The 19,818-nt window shown below is 33.8% G+C and overlaps 2 protein-coding genes across 5 annotated transcripts; one reads left to right on the forward strand and one right to left on the reverse strand.

Annotated features, from left to right (window-relative positions):
• The first annotated feature begins 3,516 nt into the window (after nt 1-3,516).
• LOC107889431 (calmodulin binding protein PICBP) lies at nt 3,517-8,529 on the forward strand. Of its 4 annotated transcripts, none has more exons than XR_005901153.1 (4): nt 3,518-3,654; nt 3,726-4,042; nt 4,128-7,867; nt 8,233-8,529. XR_005901153.1 is itself a non-coding variant. In XM_041076571.1 (2 exons), the coding sequence occupies exons 1-2, from the start codon at nt 3,740-3,742 to the stop codon at nt 7,800-7,802; spliced, it is 3,978 nt and encodes a 1,325-aa protein (XP_040932505.1). In that variant the 5' UTR covers nt 3,517-3,739; the 3' UTR covers nt 7,803-8,059. The 4 variants fall into 4 exon arrangements, 1 of the variants encoding a protein (XP_040932505.1); XR_005901154.1 differs by having other exon boundaries at nt 3,520-3,654; nt 3,736-4,042; XR_005901155.1 differs by having other exon boundaries at nt 3,525-3,654; nt 3,712-4,042.
• A 3,451-nt stretch (nt 8,530-11,980) lies between these two features.
• Nucleotides 11,981-13,950, reverse strand: LOC107889430 (H/ACA ribonucleoprotein complex subunit 4). Its single transcript, XM_041076572.1, has one exon. The coding sequence runs from the start codon at nt 13,833-13,835 to the stop codon at nt 12,156-12,158; it is 1,680 nt and encodes a 559-aa protein (XP_040932506.1). The 5' UTR covers nt 13,836-13,950; the 3' UTR covers nt 11,981-12,155.
• Between the last annotated feature and the right edge of the window lie 5,868 nt (nt 13,951-19,818).

Here is a 19,818-nt window from a genome sequence, read left to right on the forward strand (position 1 = left end):
ATCTTTTGATTAATCTCCAAAAACTAGCTTTTCCAAAAAAAAAACCCTTCTAACATAGTCTTGAATGACTTTTATAGCCAAATTTTACAACTAATTTTTTTTGTAGGTAAGTGGGGTGGTTGGGGTGGTTTAGTGGGGTGGTTGGAGTGAAGATATTTGGATTTTTTTATTTTTTTATTTCATAAATGGGCCATTAGGGTTTAGGTGATTGGGCTTTGGAGGTTGTTGAGTTTTGGGCTGTTGGATTTTTAGATGTTGGGCTTTTTAGCCCTGACAAAATTTGGGCTGTACAGGACCATTTCGCAATAGTCTCATTCCCCTCTATGTTTCATTTACTAGTTTCTTACCCTAAGGGTTTTAGCAAGAGAATTAACCAAATTCACTTCTAATATAATCCATGGATTACAACTCCATCCTTTTTAGTTACTTTATCACATCATGTGTTAAACAAATATGTCTATTTTTATCATTGAAAATTTTATTATGTCAATGGCAATTACAATGCATGAACACAAAAGTTGTTAAATTTGTGCCTAATGATATATTTGCTAAGAAGTTTTTCAATCACTTAACCTCATTACCACTCAATTCTAGATCAATAAATTTTAATTCCATGATAAATTTTGCTATAATTGTTTATTTGGTTGATTTCCATGATATAACACCACCACCAAAGGTGGATATATAACCACTAGTAAATTTTATCTTGTCTGAATTTTGAAATTCAGTTAGCATCACTATATTCTTCTAATATAATGGAAAATTCACTAAATAAAATACTATTATTGAATTTCATATTTTCCAAAATAATATGAAACCTTCTTTACCATGAAAATTATTTTTTCCTTAAAATATAAAAAAGAAAAAGCCCAAAACTAAGATTGGGGTAGGAGAGGGAAATTTAAGTAAGTTAAGGGAAAGGATTATTCTTTTTCTTATTTGGATAATATATAATATTTTACATAGGCCGAAAAGTGAAGGGAGTTGATTTTTTTTTACTAATACATTGATTTTTTTTAGTTTCTTATTTGTTTATAAATGGTTCTAATTATTTTTTAATTTGTCTTTTTTTATTATTATAGCTCTTAAGAATATTAAGATTCTTTTTTATTTTTTAATTTTACTATCAAAATTATTTTCTACATTTTTGAATTATTAAGACTATTTAACAAATGTATCAAATTAATTTATACTTTTTTTATTAACACTTGTAATTATTGTTTTATGAAAAACATTGATTTTTTTATATAAATTTTAATTTAATTTAATTTAATTTAATTATTATATGATATTTAAATAAGGTCATAATTAAAAAATTATTTAAGCAAACCATTTACTTTCCTTTCCACGTACTAACCAAATAAAAGAAATATTAAAATCCACTTATCTTTTCTTTACTAATTTTAACTAGCTAAATAAAAATCAAATATTTCCTTAAGTTGTTTAAGAGTTAATCAATAAATTGCTTCTTAATTTTAAAACATTCTAATTACATTCTCAAATATCGATCTCATATCATTAAAGTCCTCACATTATTAAAATTGTTAATTTAACCATTAAACGAGACGTTAAATATTATGTGACATAATTTAAAATTAAAATTTTAAAGAAAAATAAATATTGTAAAAATGGATGTTGTAGGACTTTTTGTTTTGAGGTTTTCAAAGCTTGTAAATAACTGTCATTCACTCTTTCTTTTTCGATTTTATTTTATTTTTAGTTTTTAATTTTAAAAGTTATATGGCCATATAAGACTTTATGTGACTTTTATTGGTCAAATTAACTATTTCATAAATAAAAGGACCTAAGTGATATAACATTGATAGTTTAAAGATGCAATTAAAATGTTTTGCAATTTGAGGATGTAATTAAAATATTTTAAAATTTAGAGACCAATTCAAAGTAAAATCATAATATGGGGATATCGGTGCAATTAACTTTTTGTTTAATATTTTCTTTCGTTTTTTTCCTTTCTTTATTATTAATTATTAAACTATGGAATAAAACTCACTTCACCAAGAAAAATGAATACGTTTTCACGTGGAAGGAGGATCAAAGTTACATTGGCATAATCACGGGAGTTAGGTGAGATGATAAGGTCTCTCCTACCTTAACTAGTGGTCGAGAGTTTAATTTTCATTCTGGATATAGAGCAACTTTAAAATTTATGGCCAGTGTCTACTCTTTAATGGGCCTACAGAGTATGAAATATTAATTATTGGACTCATTCCAATGAATACCTTGATAAATTCAAAAAAAAAAGTTGTGTTGACATCTCCAACAAAAAGTTAGCAGATCAATGGTCAACACATTTTGACAAAATTTCATTTGTGTCGTTTCAATAATTAATACAATTCCGAAATCAATATTTAAATTATTGTGGTTCTTCTCTCTAATTTATAATAAAAAAATTAGGATAAACTATATATAATATCATTAAATTATTAGTAAGTTTATTTTTTTATCAATCAACTTTAAAAAATTATAAAATGATCATTAAAATTTTTTAAAAGTTTTCATTTAAGTTATTAAATTATAAAAATACTACTATATAACATTCTCTTCTCTTTAACAGTTCAAAATTTTTTTTTATATAAAACAATTTTAAACATTATAAATTTATAAACTACATATAAGATCATTAAATTATTAGTAAGTTTATTTTTTTATCAATCAACTTTAAAAAATTATAAAATGATCATTAAAATTTTTTAAAAGTTTTCATTTAAGTTATTAAATTATAAAAATACTACTATATAACATTCTCTTCTCTTTAACAGTTCAAATTTTTTTATATAAAACAATTTTAAACATTATAAATTTATAAACTAAAATTCAAATAATTATAATATTGTAGTTAATCCAAGAAAATGTAGAATGATGAAAGAGATAGAGGGGTGGTGCTCCCAATTGTAGCGAGAGAACCCACACGGTTTTCTTCACTCCTTTTATCAGCTGTGCTGTGGGCACCATTACATGTTAGCCCTCAAATCTCAACCTCTTTATTTGATTCAATCTATCAATCAGCAATAAAAGTCAGAGGAATAGTTATTTAAGAAGGCATACTTCTCTCCTAGTTTTCCTTTTCTTTCTTTTTTTAATGCTGAATTTCTTTCATTTTATTTGATGATGATTAGTACAAATTACAGGAAATAATTTTTACGATTTAGGTCGAAAGTTTCTAATTACACAAAAATACATATTCATGTAGCTCAATCGGTCAAGCAAATCGATTAATACCATATTTTGTTTAATAGAGAATAACAGAAAGTGGTATAAATGAAATTATGGAGCAGCAACACTCTGCCACCTGGTAACATCTGGTAAAAGCAATAATAGTGTTGGTCCACATGGTTTATAGACTTTTTGAACATGATAATAAGTTTATTTCCTTTCCTATTAAATTATAATGAATTGATTTATGTAAAGGAATAAAAGGGTCCACCAACCAAAGGCATTGATGGGGTCAACAAAGATCAAGTCAATAGTCTCCACCTTTGTACAAGTCAAGGCATCTGATCTCCTCCAATTTTACAAGTCATATTCAAAAAACGCATCCACAGCCAAAACTCAACCTCCTAAAATTGTCTGGTTTTAAGACATCCGGTTTTAAGACATCCTCCACACTTTGAATGCAGTGCACCTGAATAACAGGTAATAAATAAGAATCTTCCTTGTAAACATCAATTTTCCCATTCAATCTATCTCTAGCTGTTTGTTTTTAGAGATTCCAAGGACGATGGGTGGCAAGTTTCATGCTGAAGCAGATCTTGATTATTCCATGGAATCAGAAACGATGTCCACTACAACTCAATCATCTTTGGACAATCAGGGTGGCAGAAACAAAGACAAAATACAAGTAGAGAAGAAGATGAAGAAACTGAGATCAATCAAGCTCTCAAGAGTTCCATCAGCAAGAAAGGGAAATCAATTTCGATCCAAGTTATCAAGATATGCAGCAAGCTCGGAACAATCTACTCCTATAGACATGTCTGATGCGTCACCAAATCATATCCATGCCACAAAGTCGGAGAATTTTCAGGCAAGTAGACAAAGTTTTAATGCTATTTATTAATTGTTGTGAAAATTCAAGTTATTGATAAGCCAAACTTGCTTCGTATGGACAGGTATTACCGACAGCAGAATCGGGTTTTAAGATTCTTAGAAGTGTAACCAGAAAGTCCAGCATGAAATTCAGAAGGCCACAGATGAAGAAATTTTCTGGAGGAACTGAGTTGAAGAAGAAAGGGAAGAAATCATCTAGGAGAGAAGTAAATTCTCAAGATTCATCAACTCATTACTTGAATGAAACTAGTTCTGATATGAAGAAGGAGCAGTTACAAGCGAGTTCCTGTTATTCTGGATCTAGTTTCGATAGCAGTGATCAGGATAACAACATTTCTGCAAACGCAATACAGTTAGCTTATCCTGGTAATAAGTCCGTTAGAGTTGTAAGAACATCTAGTTTAGGACCTATGAAGAAGTTAACTAAAATGGCAAGTTTAAGATCTAAGAGGACAAAGAAATGCTCTTCCATTTCAGACCCAAACGTAGAGAGAGCCACCTGTTCCTCCACACTCAAAGCTTCCAAATTTCCAGATCATTTAGAGATTAAACCAGGAGGAAATGAATCCGATGGAACTGCAGTCTTGAATGTCTGCCGATACAGTTATTGCTCTCTTCATGGTCATCACCATGGTGACAAACCTCTATTAAGGAGGTTTGTCTCGATGAGGAGGCGGGCCGCCAAGAGCCAGAAAAGCTTGAAACCAGACCACCGTCAAACCTCTGGTAATAGAAAGAAAGGAGCCCAGACAGAGAAAGGAGTCCCTGATGGGGATCTTGGGGTTGCATTTCAACAAACTGTTGATATCAGAGAGATCCCTTCCATACCAGCAACGGAGGGAATGGAGGGCAGTGATTTTGTAGATTTGGCCGAGAGTGTGCCTGGTGAATCATCATGTCCAAGTCATGAAGAGCATCTGCAGCAAAGTAATAACCCGCTTAAAGTAGGACAGCAAAGTCCAGGGACATTTCAAGCATTCAAACACATTGATGTTGATTGCAGTGGAATTGGAGAACAACAAAAGGCAAAATGTGATACCCCTGGCACCAACATCGAAGAGACTAGAAGAATCAACAATGGAGACCGTAAGTCCATTCACGCACCGGGCCGTCCCGAAGGTGGAGATGTTACTTCACAAGAGTTTGGAGACCCATCACAGTTTGCCAATTTGTCCTTGAAGCCAGATGACACCTGCAATGCCTGTGTTCCAATGGGAAAAGAATCTCACAAAGATATTAATGATGCTCCTGTTACTGGGATGATGGAAGAACCAGCTTCAACCATCGATAAGAAAGAAGATTCGGACCTTGATAGTGGAATCCTGCAACCTAGAGATCGTATGGCTTCTACTAGTAGTACTGACGTGGCACGCAAAACAGAGATGGAAAATCAGAAGAATTTCACATTTTGGAAATTAATATACCGGCATATGGTCACAGGTCTTGATGCTGAACCTGAAATTCAAACTCCTCGTCCTGGAACGAATGAAGAAGAACAAGTAGACGATCTGCATCATACACATGGAAAGAATGACTCTTGTCAGGAAATTTTACAGGAAGATAAGGCCACGAGCATCAATGATCATGATGCAAGCAACCGGAAGCTTGAGTTCAGCCAAAGTGATGCCATTAAGCTGGTACAGCAAGCATTTGACAAGATCCTCTCTGAAATTCCAGACCATCCATCAGATGATCAAACAATTGTTAGTGAGAAAACTTCAGAACAGGAGCTCTTGTATCAGAAGCAAGATGAAGGCAAAGAGAACATCTCAACTTCCTCTAATTCCATTGAAGAGTGTATGGTAGAGAATCAAGAAGAAATGAAGATTAAAGGTGATAAAGAAATTGCATCTGAAGAAGTGAAAGCAGCCCCAAAGGAAGGAAAAATGTCTGACAAGCAAATCCCAAGCAGCTGGAGCAATCTGAAAAAGATCATAATCCTCAGGAGATTTGTCAAGTCATTAGAGAAGGTGAGGAACTTAAAGCCAAAAACAATACGTTATCTTCCTACAGCCAAATACCCAGAAGCAGAAAAAATTCAACTGAGGCATCAAACTGAGAAAGAGAGAAAAAACGCCGAGGAATGGATGCTTGACCATGCACTTCGTCAAGTGATTTCAACACTGGCTCCATCTCAGAAAAGAAAAGTTGCTATGTTGGTACAAGCTTTTGAAACCGTCATCCCAGCAGAAAATGGAGATGATGTGAGGTCCAATGCAGCAGCTTCTTCTCCTACAACTTCTGTTCAAGCCTATAATGAGTTCTCAGTTGACAATGGTGCTGGCATGCCAAATGAAAATGGTTCAGAAATCTCCCCGGAAAAACTATTGCAGTCTGAAATGGATTCCACAGATGATCGTGGCCAAGTCACTGAATCCAATATAGCATACCAGAAATTGACAAAATCATCTCCGGATTCTAAAGAAACAAGTCTTCTTTGTAGCAGCAAAGAACAACCGTTGTCTGTAGCAGGCTCAGAAATGAGCGGTACAGACATGAACAAAGAAAATACTAATGCAGTTGGTGAAAATAATGGGAATGAAGTTTCAATTGTCGACCTCTCTTTGTCAGAACTTGAAAAACTCAGACCAGCTGATAAGTCCTTAACTGATGAGGATGCAATAAGGACTTCTCATGACAAAAGTTTCCCAGTAAATGAAGAAGTTATCCCGAAGGAAAAAATTTCAGCTCATAGCTCAGAAGTCTGCAATTTGGGTTCTGAATTTGATATAAAGGAGATGGGTTTGGAATCTGGTGACTCAAGTAATTCACCTGATCAGCAACCTGGTACACCGGGATGGCCAACAGAAATTGGTGAAGGAGTTCAGCCAAAATATAAATTCCTCCATTCACCACTTGAACAACCCGAGTCATATTTCGCAGCTGATATTTCTAAGTCGGAAAGACAAAAATACACGAGGCTTTGGTACTTAATATATAAGCACATGGTGTCAGGTGGTGCCACGGAAAATGGATCACAACGGCTTCAGAGTTTATCGGATGAGGAAGTACAAGGCGATGATGCCAGCAAACATTCTAGAGAGAACGACACAAATGGTCACAGTTCATTTGCAGCAGGTCAGGACATGATTGAGAATTACTCACCAGACTGCAACAATGAGATTATAAAGCTGGTAGAAGAAGCCATTGATGAGATACCTCTCCCAGAAATTCAACAAGGCACATCAGATAATCAATCAGTAATTGGTGATGTAGTTCCGGATCAAGAACTTCCTGAGAAGAAACATGGTCAAGAGGAGGTAAAAATCATCTCCAGTTCTGCTGGTTCTGCTAAAGAGACTTCTGAAGAAGCTAAAACCATAAGAACAGAACTTTGTTCAACCTTGAATTCTAAAGAGAAAACATGGAGTTCTGAAAATGTCAACACCAAAATGGAAGCAAAAGGAGGGAAAGATGAGGGAATTAAATCGAAGAAGAGAGTGCAGAGAAATTGGAGCAATCTGAAAAAATTAATCCTCCTCAGGAGATTTGTCAAGGCATTGGAAAAAGTCAGAGAATTTAACCCAAGGGGACCTCGATACCTGCCCCTAGATCCTGCAGCAGAATCAGAGAAAGTTCTCCTAAGGCATCAGAATATGGGAGACAGAAAAAATGCTGAAGAATGGATGTTAGATTATGCACTTCAACAAGTGGTTGCTAAACTAACTCCAGAAAGGAAGAGGCGAGTAGGGCTGCTTGTCGAAGCATTTGAGACCGTCATTCCGGCTATAAGTTGAAATCATCCAAAGTGCTGATATACCTCCTCCAGCAACAACCAGTCAAATTGGTGTCAGTTCACAACGTAAGCACCAAGAACCCTGCATTTCTTCATCATTTCTGGGAAAGATGATTTTAACAATAAGGAATCTGTATAGCAACAGAGAAAGAAGCTAAGCACTTTTTAATACAAGGAACTCATAAGTACAAAGCACACAAACGAGCCTACCATTTTTATACCTGATTTTGTTTAAACTAAAATGATATTATTATGAAATTTCAGAGTAAGTCTTTGAAAGTTTAGAACCTCACTTGGTAGAGCATTCATAAGGAAATTTCATTGATATGGGATAAAAGTGGGCTGCTATTATCTTTTATTCAAGTGAAAATTTGAACTCTTTGCAATGATGGTGAAACTTCATTATCTTTTCCTGCCGCATAATCTTGCAGGTAAGACCAAAAGAAGTGGCCATTTCATACGGTCAATCTGAATGAAACAGAAGCATCAATTCATTCGGGTGAAACATCACAGTAGGAAAAGAACAGAAATTAGGAGGTAGATTTAAGCGTCTGAGAAGTTGCAAGTTCCATATTTTTTCTGAAACCTCAAAGTATATTTTGAGCATGCTTATGATGGGAAAGAAAAATAAGAATACCACATGTGTACTTGTATAAGTATGGTGTTGTTAGTCCTTTCTGAAAACTAGAGCAATTGTTCTGATAAATGGTTATGGATGTCAGAGATAACATCATGCCTGTCTGAATGAGGATCTTTACCACCTGCAGTAAGAGATTGAATGGAAATCTACCTGGTAGCAGCATTTTTTGCGTAAGTTATAGGAGAAGATGTCATTGAAGAATCATTTACTAAGTGAACCAAAATATCACACCCTTGCACTGTCGTCCAAATACATTTTAAGTGTTAATGAACGCCCTAACATTACACGTCTAGCAGCAGCACCATATAGTAAGTCCACAGAGAATTAGATAGGAAACAAAAACATGGAAAAATACTTAAAAAGGGAATTTTGAGTTGAACAAGAGGAGATGAGTTCCCTTTGATGATATGAAAAAATTAAACCAAATTAAGGATTCGGTAACAATCAAAATACTTTGATAAGTTAATAGGATTTTTGTGTATGTGAAAAAGAGAAGGCATGTCATGTGTAGTACGATAGCAGATGCCTGATTCAGTCCCTGACCAAATCCATGTAGGATAATTCATTTTCAAGTTAATCCAAGAATGCGGTACGGTTTGATGACTGCGTGGTGGCAGGCAGCAGAAACTGATCTAGTCAATAAACAACTTCCAGATGGAACAACACATACAGAGAAATAGGAAAAACAAAAAGAAAAATCCAAGTAGAATCTAAATGTTGGGAATTCGAACAGAGGTCATCAAGCTATAGTGTAGGGAATTCATGTTTGCAGGGTTATAAATCCAAAGATATCACTCATATTAATCAAACAACAATATTATTGGGAAAAAGAATTCATGAAGGTCGGAGAAGTCAAGTAAAACTTAAAGCTGTATCCTAGTGGTCCCAGTCCCAGTCGCAGTCCCAGTTCCAGTTCCAGAGCTCTACCTTTGAAACAAATTGATTGCAATCTAAGGAAAAGGAAAGAGGTGAGCGTGTTACAGGGTAAAACTGAAATAGAAAAATAAAATAATAAGGATTAAACGGTGCGTTTAGTATAGAGGGTGTTAATGAAAATAGTGCGTATCGATTTAATGAAACGGTGCGCTTAGTAAGGAATTAATGAATCGGTGCGCTTAGAGAATAATGGTCGTAGTTGTTAAAGGGCTGACGAACTTTTGTAATGGCCATTTCCTTCCCTCTTTAAACCACTACTGTAGGAGGGGGAAACAGCTATGAATTTGGTTGTCAATTCAGTTTTCATCTCTCTCTCTTGATTCTCCTATCTTCCTCCTTTTTTCTCTTTCGATTTCAACCCGCAACAAAAGTATCAGAGCTCAAATGATCCTCCATAATTGGCCATGGGGTCACAACTCAGGTGCAAAAGAATGTTGGTCTACTACAACAGGAGGTCACTAAGCCCCGAGGTGAACTCGCACAATTGGATTCTAAGTTGGAGACCAAATTCAAGGACGTGAGTTGAGATTTGAACTTCATAATTTGTTTGCGCAATATTTGGAGAATCCGACCCCTGTTGTTAGTAATGCAGTTGCTCCAACTAAGAGCAAGGGGATTTTGGGAGCAGTAGCAAATCTAGAGGCGGTGGCATGGGCCCGACTCCCTAAAATGTAAAATTATTATTTAAGCTTTTAAATTTTTTTAAAAATTTTAAATTAGTAAAAATAAAATTTTACGTTGACCCTTAAAATTATAAAAGTTTGATTTAATCTTTTTAAAAATTATAAATATATAGACTATAAAAAATTAAAATTTTATTCGGAGCCTCTAAAAGATTGTTCTGACTTCGCCCTGTTTGGGAGAGGATTCACCTGAATTTACTCAAAAAAATATCCACTTGAAGCCTCCACTGGTGGCCCATCTCATGATCCCTTGTTAGATATGGGGAGTGCGGGTATGCAGTCTCGATTGGATCAATTTGACGGTCTTGGTGGATCTCATAAGCTTGATTGCCCTCGATTCGATGGGACAGATTTTCGAGGTTGATGGTCTAAACTTGAACAGTATTTTGATGTAGAGGGAGTGCCAGACAATGCTAAAGTTCGCACAATAATGCTTCACCTTGAAGGAAGGGCATTGGACTTGCATCATTTTTACACTTACAGGGGGGTTGCACAAGCTGAACTGGACCTGTTATACTCGTAGCCTGCAGGAGAGGTTTGGATCCAGCCTCTTTCAAGATCCAATGGCTGAGTTAGTCACCTTGAAGCAGCAAGGAACCGTGGAGCGATATCATGATGCATTTCTCAGTTTGTTGAATCAGCTGCAACTGCCCGAGTCATATGCATTGAGTATCTTCACCAGCAATCTGAAATTGGAAATTGGACGGTATCTACAGTTGTTTAAGCCTCAATCCTTAGTTGAGGGCTTCCAGATCGCGAGACAAGTGGAGACTATCCTTCTCCATTCTCAGAAGAGGACTCTTTTTCCTAGTGTTGGTAGTTTTCCTCGATCTCTGCCTGTGCCTTCTCACTCTACTTCACCTGGTAAATCAATTCTCCCACCAATAGCAGTTGTTTAAAGAGGGAAGGAAATGACCGTTGCAAAAGTTCGTTAGCCCTTTAACAGTTAAGACCGTTACTCCCTAAGTGCATTGTTTCTTTAATTTCTTCCTAAGTGCAGTGTTTCATTAACTGATATGTATCGTTTTCATTAACACCCTACATACTAAAAACAATGTTTAGTCATTATTTCAGTTTCCTAATTTTAGTTTTACCCCGTAATAGAGCGGAGTTATAATATGATCCCATGGCGCTTCAATTCTTTTGAAAAGCTAATCAAATACAGCTTTTCATTTTTCGTAGGATTAATGGGGCAAAGAAAAAGAAAGCCAAGAAATTGTTTCCCCTAGTAGTTGATTGAGCTCAGCCCAAAAACTGTGGCCACACCCATGGCGATGTGAGATTTGGCTTCATCACTTGAAATCCTACAACATTAAATTAAATTACAATCAAACGAAATGGCAACATATTTGGTCGGAATCTTCCTGCAGCACTTTGGAAGTACGTAAAAATTACTTACGTCGCCCACCCCGTTTTAGGACCAGCATTGAGTAAAAGGAACAAAACTTATATTTATTAGTTGGTCGTTCTTATTTAGTTATATATGAAAATATGTTTCTCTTATCCTGCGATAAGTTACTCATCTCATCCTTTAACCCTTTAACCACCCTTTAACCATGAGGTTGAAGATCTCTGCTCATGAAAATAAAATACATTTTGCTATTTGCAATGAGAATAATCATTGTTGTGATTACTATCATTAATAAGCTTTACTCAAAAGATGAAGATAACAATAGCAGCAAAACCCATAAGCAGACATGCGCAGCATATTCACAAGTTAATCATAATTAGCAATGGCGACCATGTTTTCATCACAAATGAAGACACACATTCATCTATACAGCAAAGCCATGTCAAAGCATTTACTTCATAACTTAATATTATCTCTTCATCCAATGAACAAATCTCCTGAAAATGGTTAGATGAAGACAGGTGGAGATGATAGGCAACCAAATAATGATGTGGAATAAAAGAAAAATATTGCAGATAATGAACGCATTCCATTACATAAAAGTAAATCATAAAATTGTTTATGCCAAAACCTACATTGAGAAACTGCAAAACACTTCTTAAAAAGGTTAATGTAGGCACCAAACATACAACTGCAAAACAATTTGAGTTCCTACTAAAAGGAAATGTTTTAAAACCTCATCACCTACGGCTCTACTGCATCTTTGCTTTTTTTCTTCTTTTTTTTCTTTTCGCTTTTATCATCCCCTGCACCATTAACAGCAACAGGAGTTTCCTCGCTCTCCTTGCTCTTCTTCTTCTTCTTCTTCTCAGACTTCTCTGTATCTGGTGAAGAAGCTTCAACCTTATCCTTGTTCTTCTTCTTTTTTTCCTTCCCAACCTTCTCTTCAGTTTCAGCATCAGCATCCTCTTCACTCTTCTTATGTTTCTTCTTCTTTTTCTCTTTCTTCTCAACTTCAGCTTCACCTTCCTCAACCTTGGCTTTCTTAGCAACAACCGGAGCAGGGCTATCACTGCTGTCATCCAATTTGCGCTTGCGCCCCTCTCCATCTTCCTTTTCCTTTTCCACCACCGCAGGTTCAGCAGAAGCTGCTAGGCTGGCAACCATAGAATCCCCACCAGTTGGCAACGCGACATTTCTCAACCACTCTTTAGGAGTGCTGTCATTTGGCTTTCCATGCTTATCCAATTTGCCCTCTGCAATCAATTTCTTCTTCATGGATGCAGTTGGCCCCAAGCCCCACTTCCTCGGATAAGTATCCCTGTCCATAACTACCCTCTTAATCTTTGCCACCACACCGTGATCACAAGTAGCCATAACCGCAGTGGTCATTTCAGCAATTCCCAGAGCAATTGCCTCTCCTTTCGTCGTCATTAACACAACTTCCTCCCCAACTTCAATGTCATTCTCAAACCTCAGTAATCCAGGAATCATCAACTTCGCCCCGTAACAAATAGCATTAACAGCAGAGTCCTTCACAACCAGCCTCTTATAACTAGTCAAAAGGACTTCAAGAGGCATAATCACCCTCCTCAAATAAGTCTCATCTCTATAATTATCATAAACCCATTGAGCATCCATAACATCATGCATGGTCACCATATTATCTTTCTCGCCTAAAATCCCAGACCTAACCCTCCTAAGTTCCTGCATATGCCCACCAACCCCAAGAATTAATCCCAAATGAACACACATAGTCCTAACATAAGTACCCGCCTCGCAAGAAATCCAGAAAACAACCAAATGCCTATCCACATCATACTCAAGAAGCTTACTTTCGTAAATAGTTCGAATCCTAAGCTGTCTTTTAACGGCCGAAATCAAGGGCGGCCTCTGAAAAACAGCTCCAGTCAAACTTTCAAGAGCCCTAGCAACCTTTGCCACGTCGGGCACTTTGGAATGCAAGCGAGCAACACAGACATACTCTTTGCCTGCACCCTGCTGGGATTTAACAAGCCGAGTGGCTCTATCGATACATACAATAAGATTCCCAGTGACTTTGGGGTCCAAAGTTCCACTATGGCCAGTCTTTTCGACCCGCAAAATACGCTTAATCCAAGCAACCACTTCATGAGAGGAAGGGTTAGAAGGTTTATCAAGGTTCAAAATACCGTACCTGATGTACTCAGCAAGGGGACGCTTGAGGGGAGAGAAACCGGAGGGAAGAGGAGTGTAGTGGCCAGTTCGAACGTTGAGGCGGTCGTAGTTTTTGAGAAGGATAGGCCACTGGGAAGTGTCGATGGAAGGAGTGGTGGTCTGGGGTTTGATCATGAAATCTTGGTCGGACTCTTTGGCTTCAGCATCAGCCGCGGGTTTTTTCTTGTGCTTTTTCTTTTCTGAGCGAGAGAGCTCAACCTCAGACATGGTTGCCTTAGTGTGTGTGCGTGTGTGTAAATGTATATTAGGGTTTTTGAGTGGGTTTTAGGGAGGGTGAAGGAGAGAGGAAGTGACGGTAAGGAAGGAGACAGGAAATGGAAAGAATTTATAGGGTGAGGGTTTTGGAGGTTTTAATTATGGGCTGGGCTGCTGCCATTTCTACTACTCCTACATTTCCTTTTTCTTTTTCTTTTTTATGAGAGTGGGGGATTTGCCTATTCTCTGTATTTAAAATAAATCTATAAACTACACTAGATTATAGGTGAGTGAAAAAAATATTTTATTTTTTAAATTTATTTAATAATGATTATTAGTGTATTGATAAAAAAATTGTTTAAACATGTGTTCAATGAATATGTTAATTTTAAATTTTTTTATTTAAATTTTATATAAAAATATGTAAAGATAAATTTGTCATCACAATAATAGAAATGATGTATTAGCTTTTTACTAACTCGATTGATACTTATTAACCCGTGACATTAACTCACCAATCAAAAGCTTTTACAACAAGTATAGTTATATAACAAGAAATAAAAATGTCAATTAAATCTTAGTTTGACTGGTATAGATATTATTTATTATCAATAGAGGAGGATATGAGTTTAAGTGTGTTGAAACGCATTATACTATTATTTACTGTTTGAAAAAAAAATTCAATGTTTTTATTTTATTTATATTTTTTATGTTTATAAATATAAAATTTAAAAAAATATTGTGAATATTTTTATTTGATTAATAAAATACTTCAATTTTGTTATCGGTGAAAGTGAGAAAGAGATGTAAGACAAGACAATGACTGTGAACTGGAGTTTGGGCATTGTTAACATGTTTGGTTTTTTACTATATTCTAAGTTAAGCTTTCATAAATGAATGAAAATTTTAAATAAGTTAAAATATAATATGTGTAGTGATATAGTTTTTTTTAATCATCTAATGTGGAAATTTTGTTTTATTCTTTTTAAATAATTTATTTTTAAAATTTTAAAATTATTATTTATCTAGTTACATTCTACTTTATTTTTGGGTTTATGAAAGTGTGATAGGTTGACTTTGTCTGATTGGACCACATTTGTTAGATTAGTTTTGTGCCCTTGTTTTCATTTTTCCACTACCGCTTTGTCATCCATGGAACTAATTTGAAAAATATTTATGATGTACAAAAATAAGATTCCATTATGTTTACTCCTAACAGAGTTAAAAAGTATACCACATTTTAATTTAAGATTAAATTGTGATTATTAAATTTAACAAAATTAAAACGAAAATGCTAGAATTAATTTTTTTTAATTTTATTTTAAAATGTTTTAAATCAAAATTTAGGAAGAAAAAACTGTAATTATTTAGTGATTTGGTTAATGAGTTTTTAATTATTACATAAATAAATTAATATCTTTATTATATTAAAGCTTTTTTTATGAAATTAGTTTAGTATTTTGCTTTTTTGAATATTGAATTTAAAAGATAAATTTTGTAAACATTAGAGGTTAAATTTGTTAATTTTTTTTATATTTAGGATAAAAAAGATAGAATATGTAAATATTAAAGGATTAAATTTTTTACTAGACCAATAAAAAAATTCATGTCGTCTTTTTGTTACTCGGCAACTAATGAAAGATTGACTAAAATATTTAATTTCGAAAAGTTTAATGGCTAAATCAAAAATTTTAATAGTTGAGTGACCAAATAGAACAAAGTCGATAGTTTAGTGACCATTTCTAAATTTTACCCATTTATTTTTTATTTATTATAAATTACATAAACTATATGTAAATTTAATAAATTAGACCCTAAAAAAAGGGGGAAAAAAAGTTATGGAAGTCAGAATTTCGTCTGAAGAGAAAGAGCATACAGAGAGAAACAGTCAAAAGGTGAAAGGTAATGGTAATGGTAATGGTGTTTCTAATACGAACTAGTTTCGATAATGATTCGAGTTGTTTAAATTACTCAATCGTGAATTTGAGTAAGACTTGGTTTGTTTCAAAAGGAATGGAAAAGATAGACAATGGCTACAAACAAAGGTTGAAAAGAAAGATAATTAAACAATGGATAGGGAATTCGGCTAACAAAAGAATTAAAAGGATAATTGATAGATTGGGTGGAATGGAAAAACAGAACTCAAGCTTCAAGAACGAGTCAATACTATAAAGAGTATTGCCTCAGGACTTATATTGCTTAAGGTGAAAAAAAATGATGAAGGTAGATGGACACACCAAAAGGTGATAAGTTCGGTTTACAAAGGAAATATTGACGCCACAAGCTATGCTTGATAAGTCAAGTCAGACCCGAAAAAAATTATGAGAATTGGAAATCTCACAAAAGAACACTTGTTCATATAATTTGACAAAAAGTCCTTTTAAATAATTACAAAACAAACTATTTATAGGGTGAACATGTTCCAACCTAATGGACACAAACTAATAAGCTTAAATGAGTTATTGATGGACTTAATTAAGCTAATTAAAACTAAAAGACCTTTGATGAACTCTAACTTATGCAACAGCAATGGATAACTTATTTAATCTTCCAAATTAGTTAATAATGAGCTCTAATGAGCTGAATAGCCTATTAATTATCCTTTAAGCAGCTGAATGGACAGCAGCAATAATTGGCTTAAAATTGACACACGAACAGCCTCTTTGTATGAATGCTTGAAGAAAACTGATGCAATGTGTAAATGAACAAAATTGAACAGCCATTATCACTTTAAAAACGTTTGGAAGCTGAATGGCTTGTGTAATCAACTCCTTGTCCATTAAAATCTCCAAACGGTTACTTAAATAAGCTCATAACAGCGACTGGCCTTTAATCCATCTTCATAACAGCTGAATTCATTTCTTCCTTTAATGCCAATCCATGTAACAGCTGATTCAATGATTAATTCACCTATAAGCACAATTAAACAAGTTAAATAGCTGTAGCAAATTAATTAAGCTGGAACATATTAAATGTCGAAATTATTTAAGCAACTAAAGAACATTCAAGACAACTTAATTAATTAAACTAAGTATTTAAGCAATTAAAACAACTAAATTAATTAAACTAAACATATTAAAAGTTCAATCTAGAAATTATTTATCTCAAAAAACATAAAATAAATAAAACTAAAATTGAGCTGAAACCAAATTAAATATTCCAACAAATTGATGCACAAGCTAAAACCGATTAATGTTGGCTCAATAAGCTTGAATGAGCTATGAACGAGCTAAATGAGCTTGTAGCAAATTGCATGGAACACTTGAATCGAACTTCTTTGATTGTTCAATTATTCCAGCAATGGTTTCCACCCCAAATTTAGTCAATTAAAACCTGCACACAAATTAACAAACTAAAATTAGATTTCATTTTGCACTTGGGTCCCTCGCGCTTAGGCCAATCTCGGTGTTGTAGAGTTGGGTCGTAACATGATGCAACCAGGTTCGCATCAGTTTCAGGGTCTAATTCTTTGCCCAGACTCTCTTATTCAATGGCCTATGATTCCAAAAATGATCATGGGTTCAACTTCAATTGAGGAGATTTTAAAATGGAAGATCATTCCTAAGTGTAATGGGGTATTCCGGTTGTGCAAATCAAATAAGTGTAGAAACAACAACTGAGGCAACCTTTGGCGCAAAGCATTCATTATTAAATCAATTGCTTATAATACCTTAGTTTCCAAACTTGTGGAATTTGGAAGATGATTTTGAGTGTATCAATTTGGGGTATGGTTTCTTCCCCGTGAAGTTTTAAGATAATCTTATGGTGGGTTAGTATGGCGGTGCGTTTACCTAAACCCACCTTTAGAGTCATTACATAAGGTTTATAGGTTTTGATCATATTTAATTTTTTTGACACAATGACTAAAACTACACATAGCTTCTCTTCAACCCATAAATAGGAAGATAATGCGCTTCAACGCACTCGAACTTATGTCTTTCTGCATTGGCAACAATTTTCATGTCAATCGAGCTAAGACTCAATTTGTTAACTAATGAAAAATAATTCTCTTTTCCTATTGCTATTAACGACTATTGCTATCAACATTTGTCCTCTAAATGTAGCATCGAGTTCATCTTCTAAGGTTTTTTTCATCTTTTTTATAATTTTACTATTGTTTTTATTGTGTTTTAAAGTTTATAGTTTAATTTTATTTTAATAGTTATTAATTTTTTTATCTTTTAAGATATTGTAGTTATGAAGTTGAAAACAATTGATTCATTTTTTAAAAAAGAAAAGTACAAAGACGACACAATCACCTTCAGAAGCATCACAAATAAACGTACTACCTTCATCGTTTGCTCCTTTAAACTCTGATTCTTGTCATTCTAAGATTTTTAGAGTTGAAAATGAGACACTTGATTTGTCTAACTTATAACGTGAACCAGGGTTATGTAAGCAAATATTTGAGTATCCGATTAATATGCGGGATGAAATTCGAAGAGCTTATATTAAGGCTGGACCATACCAACCTATTCTTTCAGAATATCCTGCTTCTAATTCAAAAAAGCATTCTCGTTATTTTCAACTATCATGGTTTAAACAATTTTCCTAATTAGAATTATTCACCTTCTAAAGATACAGTAGTTTGTTTGTCTTGTTTTCTTTTTAATAGCAATCCAAGTAGTTGTTTTGAATCAACTACATTTACTCATAATGGCTTTAGTAATTGGAAAAAAGTATATGATTGATGCAATTGTGCTTTTTTGACACATATGAGAAAATATTTGAATTCATTACATAACAATGGACAACGAGCTTAGGTAAATTTCATGAATCAAGCTTGTAATGCCCCTTACCTGGCTAGGTCGCCAAGTTCGGGTATCGGGTGCTGTACAACGAAAATGGCTTACTTAAATTTTCTTAAACAACTTGAATTTGAAACCCAATAGAAATTAGAATTCCTATTAACCTAATAATGTAACATTAAATTTTTGTTCTCAATAGTCCAGTAAAAACTCTAGTCATAGACTCGATAATGCACTTATACAACTTAAACCCTGAGGTGATGCCTCCATGAGTGCCCCTTTATTCACGTGAATAGCTACAGCGTGCTCGTCCCTCTTGATACCCATTACGTCATAAATCTGGCTTGTATAGATCTAAACTTAAATTTTATTTGATATATAACTTTAATACTAATTAAGTGAAAATTAAAAGATAAATTCAATTTCTATTTATTTACTTAGATTTTTATTTAAGATATAATTTTATTTTATTAAAATAATAACTACGAAAATAAAAATATCAAAATTTTTAAAATAATATTTTAACATTAATTATTAATTATTTTGATCTATTGGTAGCGAGTATACTTAGACTTTTATTCACGTTATAATAATATTATAGAGTGAACAAAATTATCATAACTTATTTTTAAATAGAGTTATAACTTATAACTAATAATTCTAAATTAAATTATAAAAAAAACTTAAATGTCAATTTAGTAATATGGTAAAAGATAAAAGATATTTTCATCAGTTCCAAAAGTTTTTCTAAACTCGTGCTTTTATATATACTATAAAAGATTATAATTTATAAATAAATTTTATCTAATATAAAATTGTTATTTATTATATAAATTTATTTAATAAAACCGAAATATGATGAATTTTACAAATAAAAAAAGGATTTAAAATAAAAAAATTCAAAAATACAATAAATAATAAAGGCTATATCTCCAAACTCATTCTTTTATAAATAGATAGATAAATTGACATTAGTATTAGTCCCCTTCTCACTTTCCCCTTTCATTTTCCAAGGATCAAAACTGCTCAAAACCTCCTATGCCTGTCGGCAAGTGCTAAGAAATTAGGTGCTCTTTAAATAAAATTTGTTTTAAATATTGTGAATGGGAAAAATAAAGATTGAAAGGGCTTTTCTCTTATTCGGGATTCAACTCGCTTTAAGTTAACCTGAACCCAAGGGGTTAAAAAAACACAAGTTAGATACAGAGAGTGCACCATCTAATCATGCAAAACCAATCAAATGGTAC

This window comes from Gossypium hirsutum, chromosome A09 (genome assembly GCF_007990345.1).
Source record: "Gossypium hirsutum isolate 1008001.06 chromosome A09, Gossypium_hirsutum_v2.1, whole genome shotgun sequence".
Lineage (NCBI taxonomy): Eukaryota > Viridiplantae > Streptophyta > Magnoliopsida > Malvales > Malvaceae > Gossypium > Gossypium hirsutum.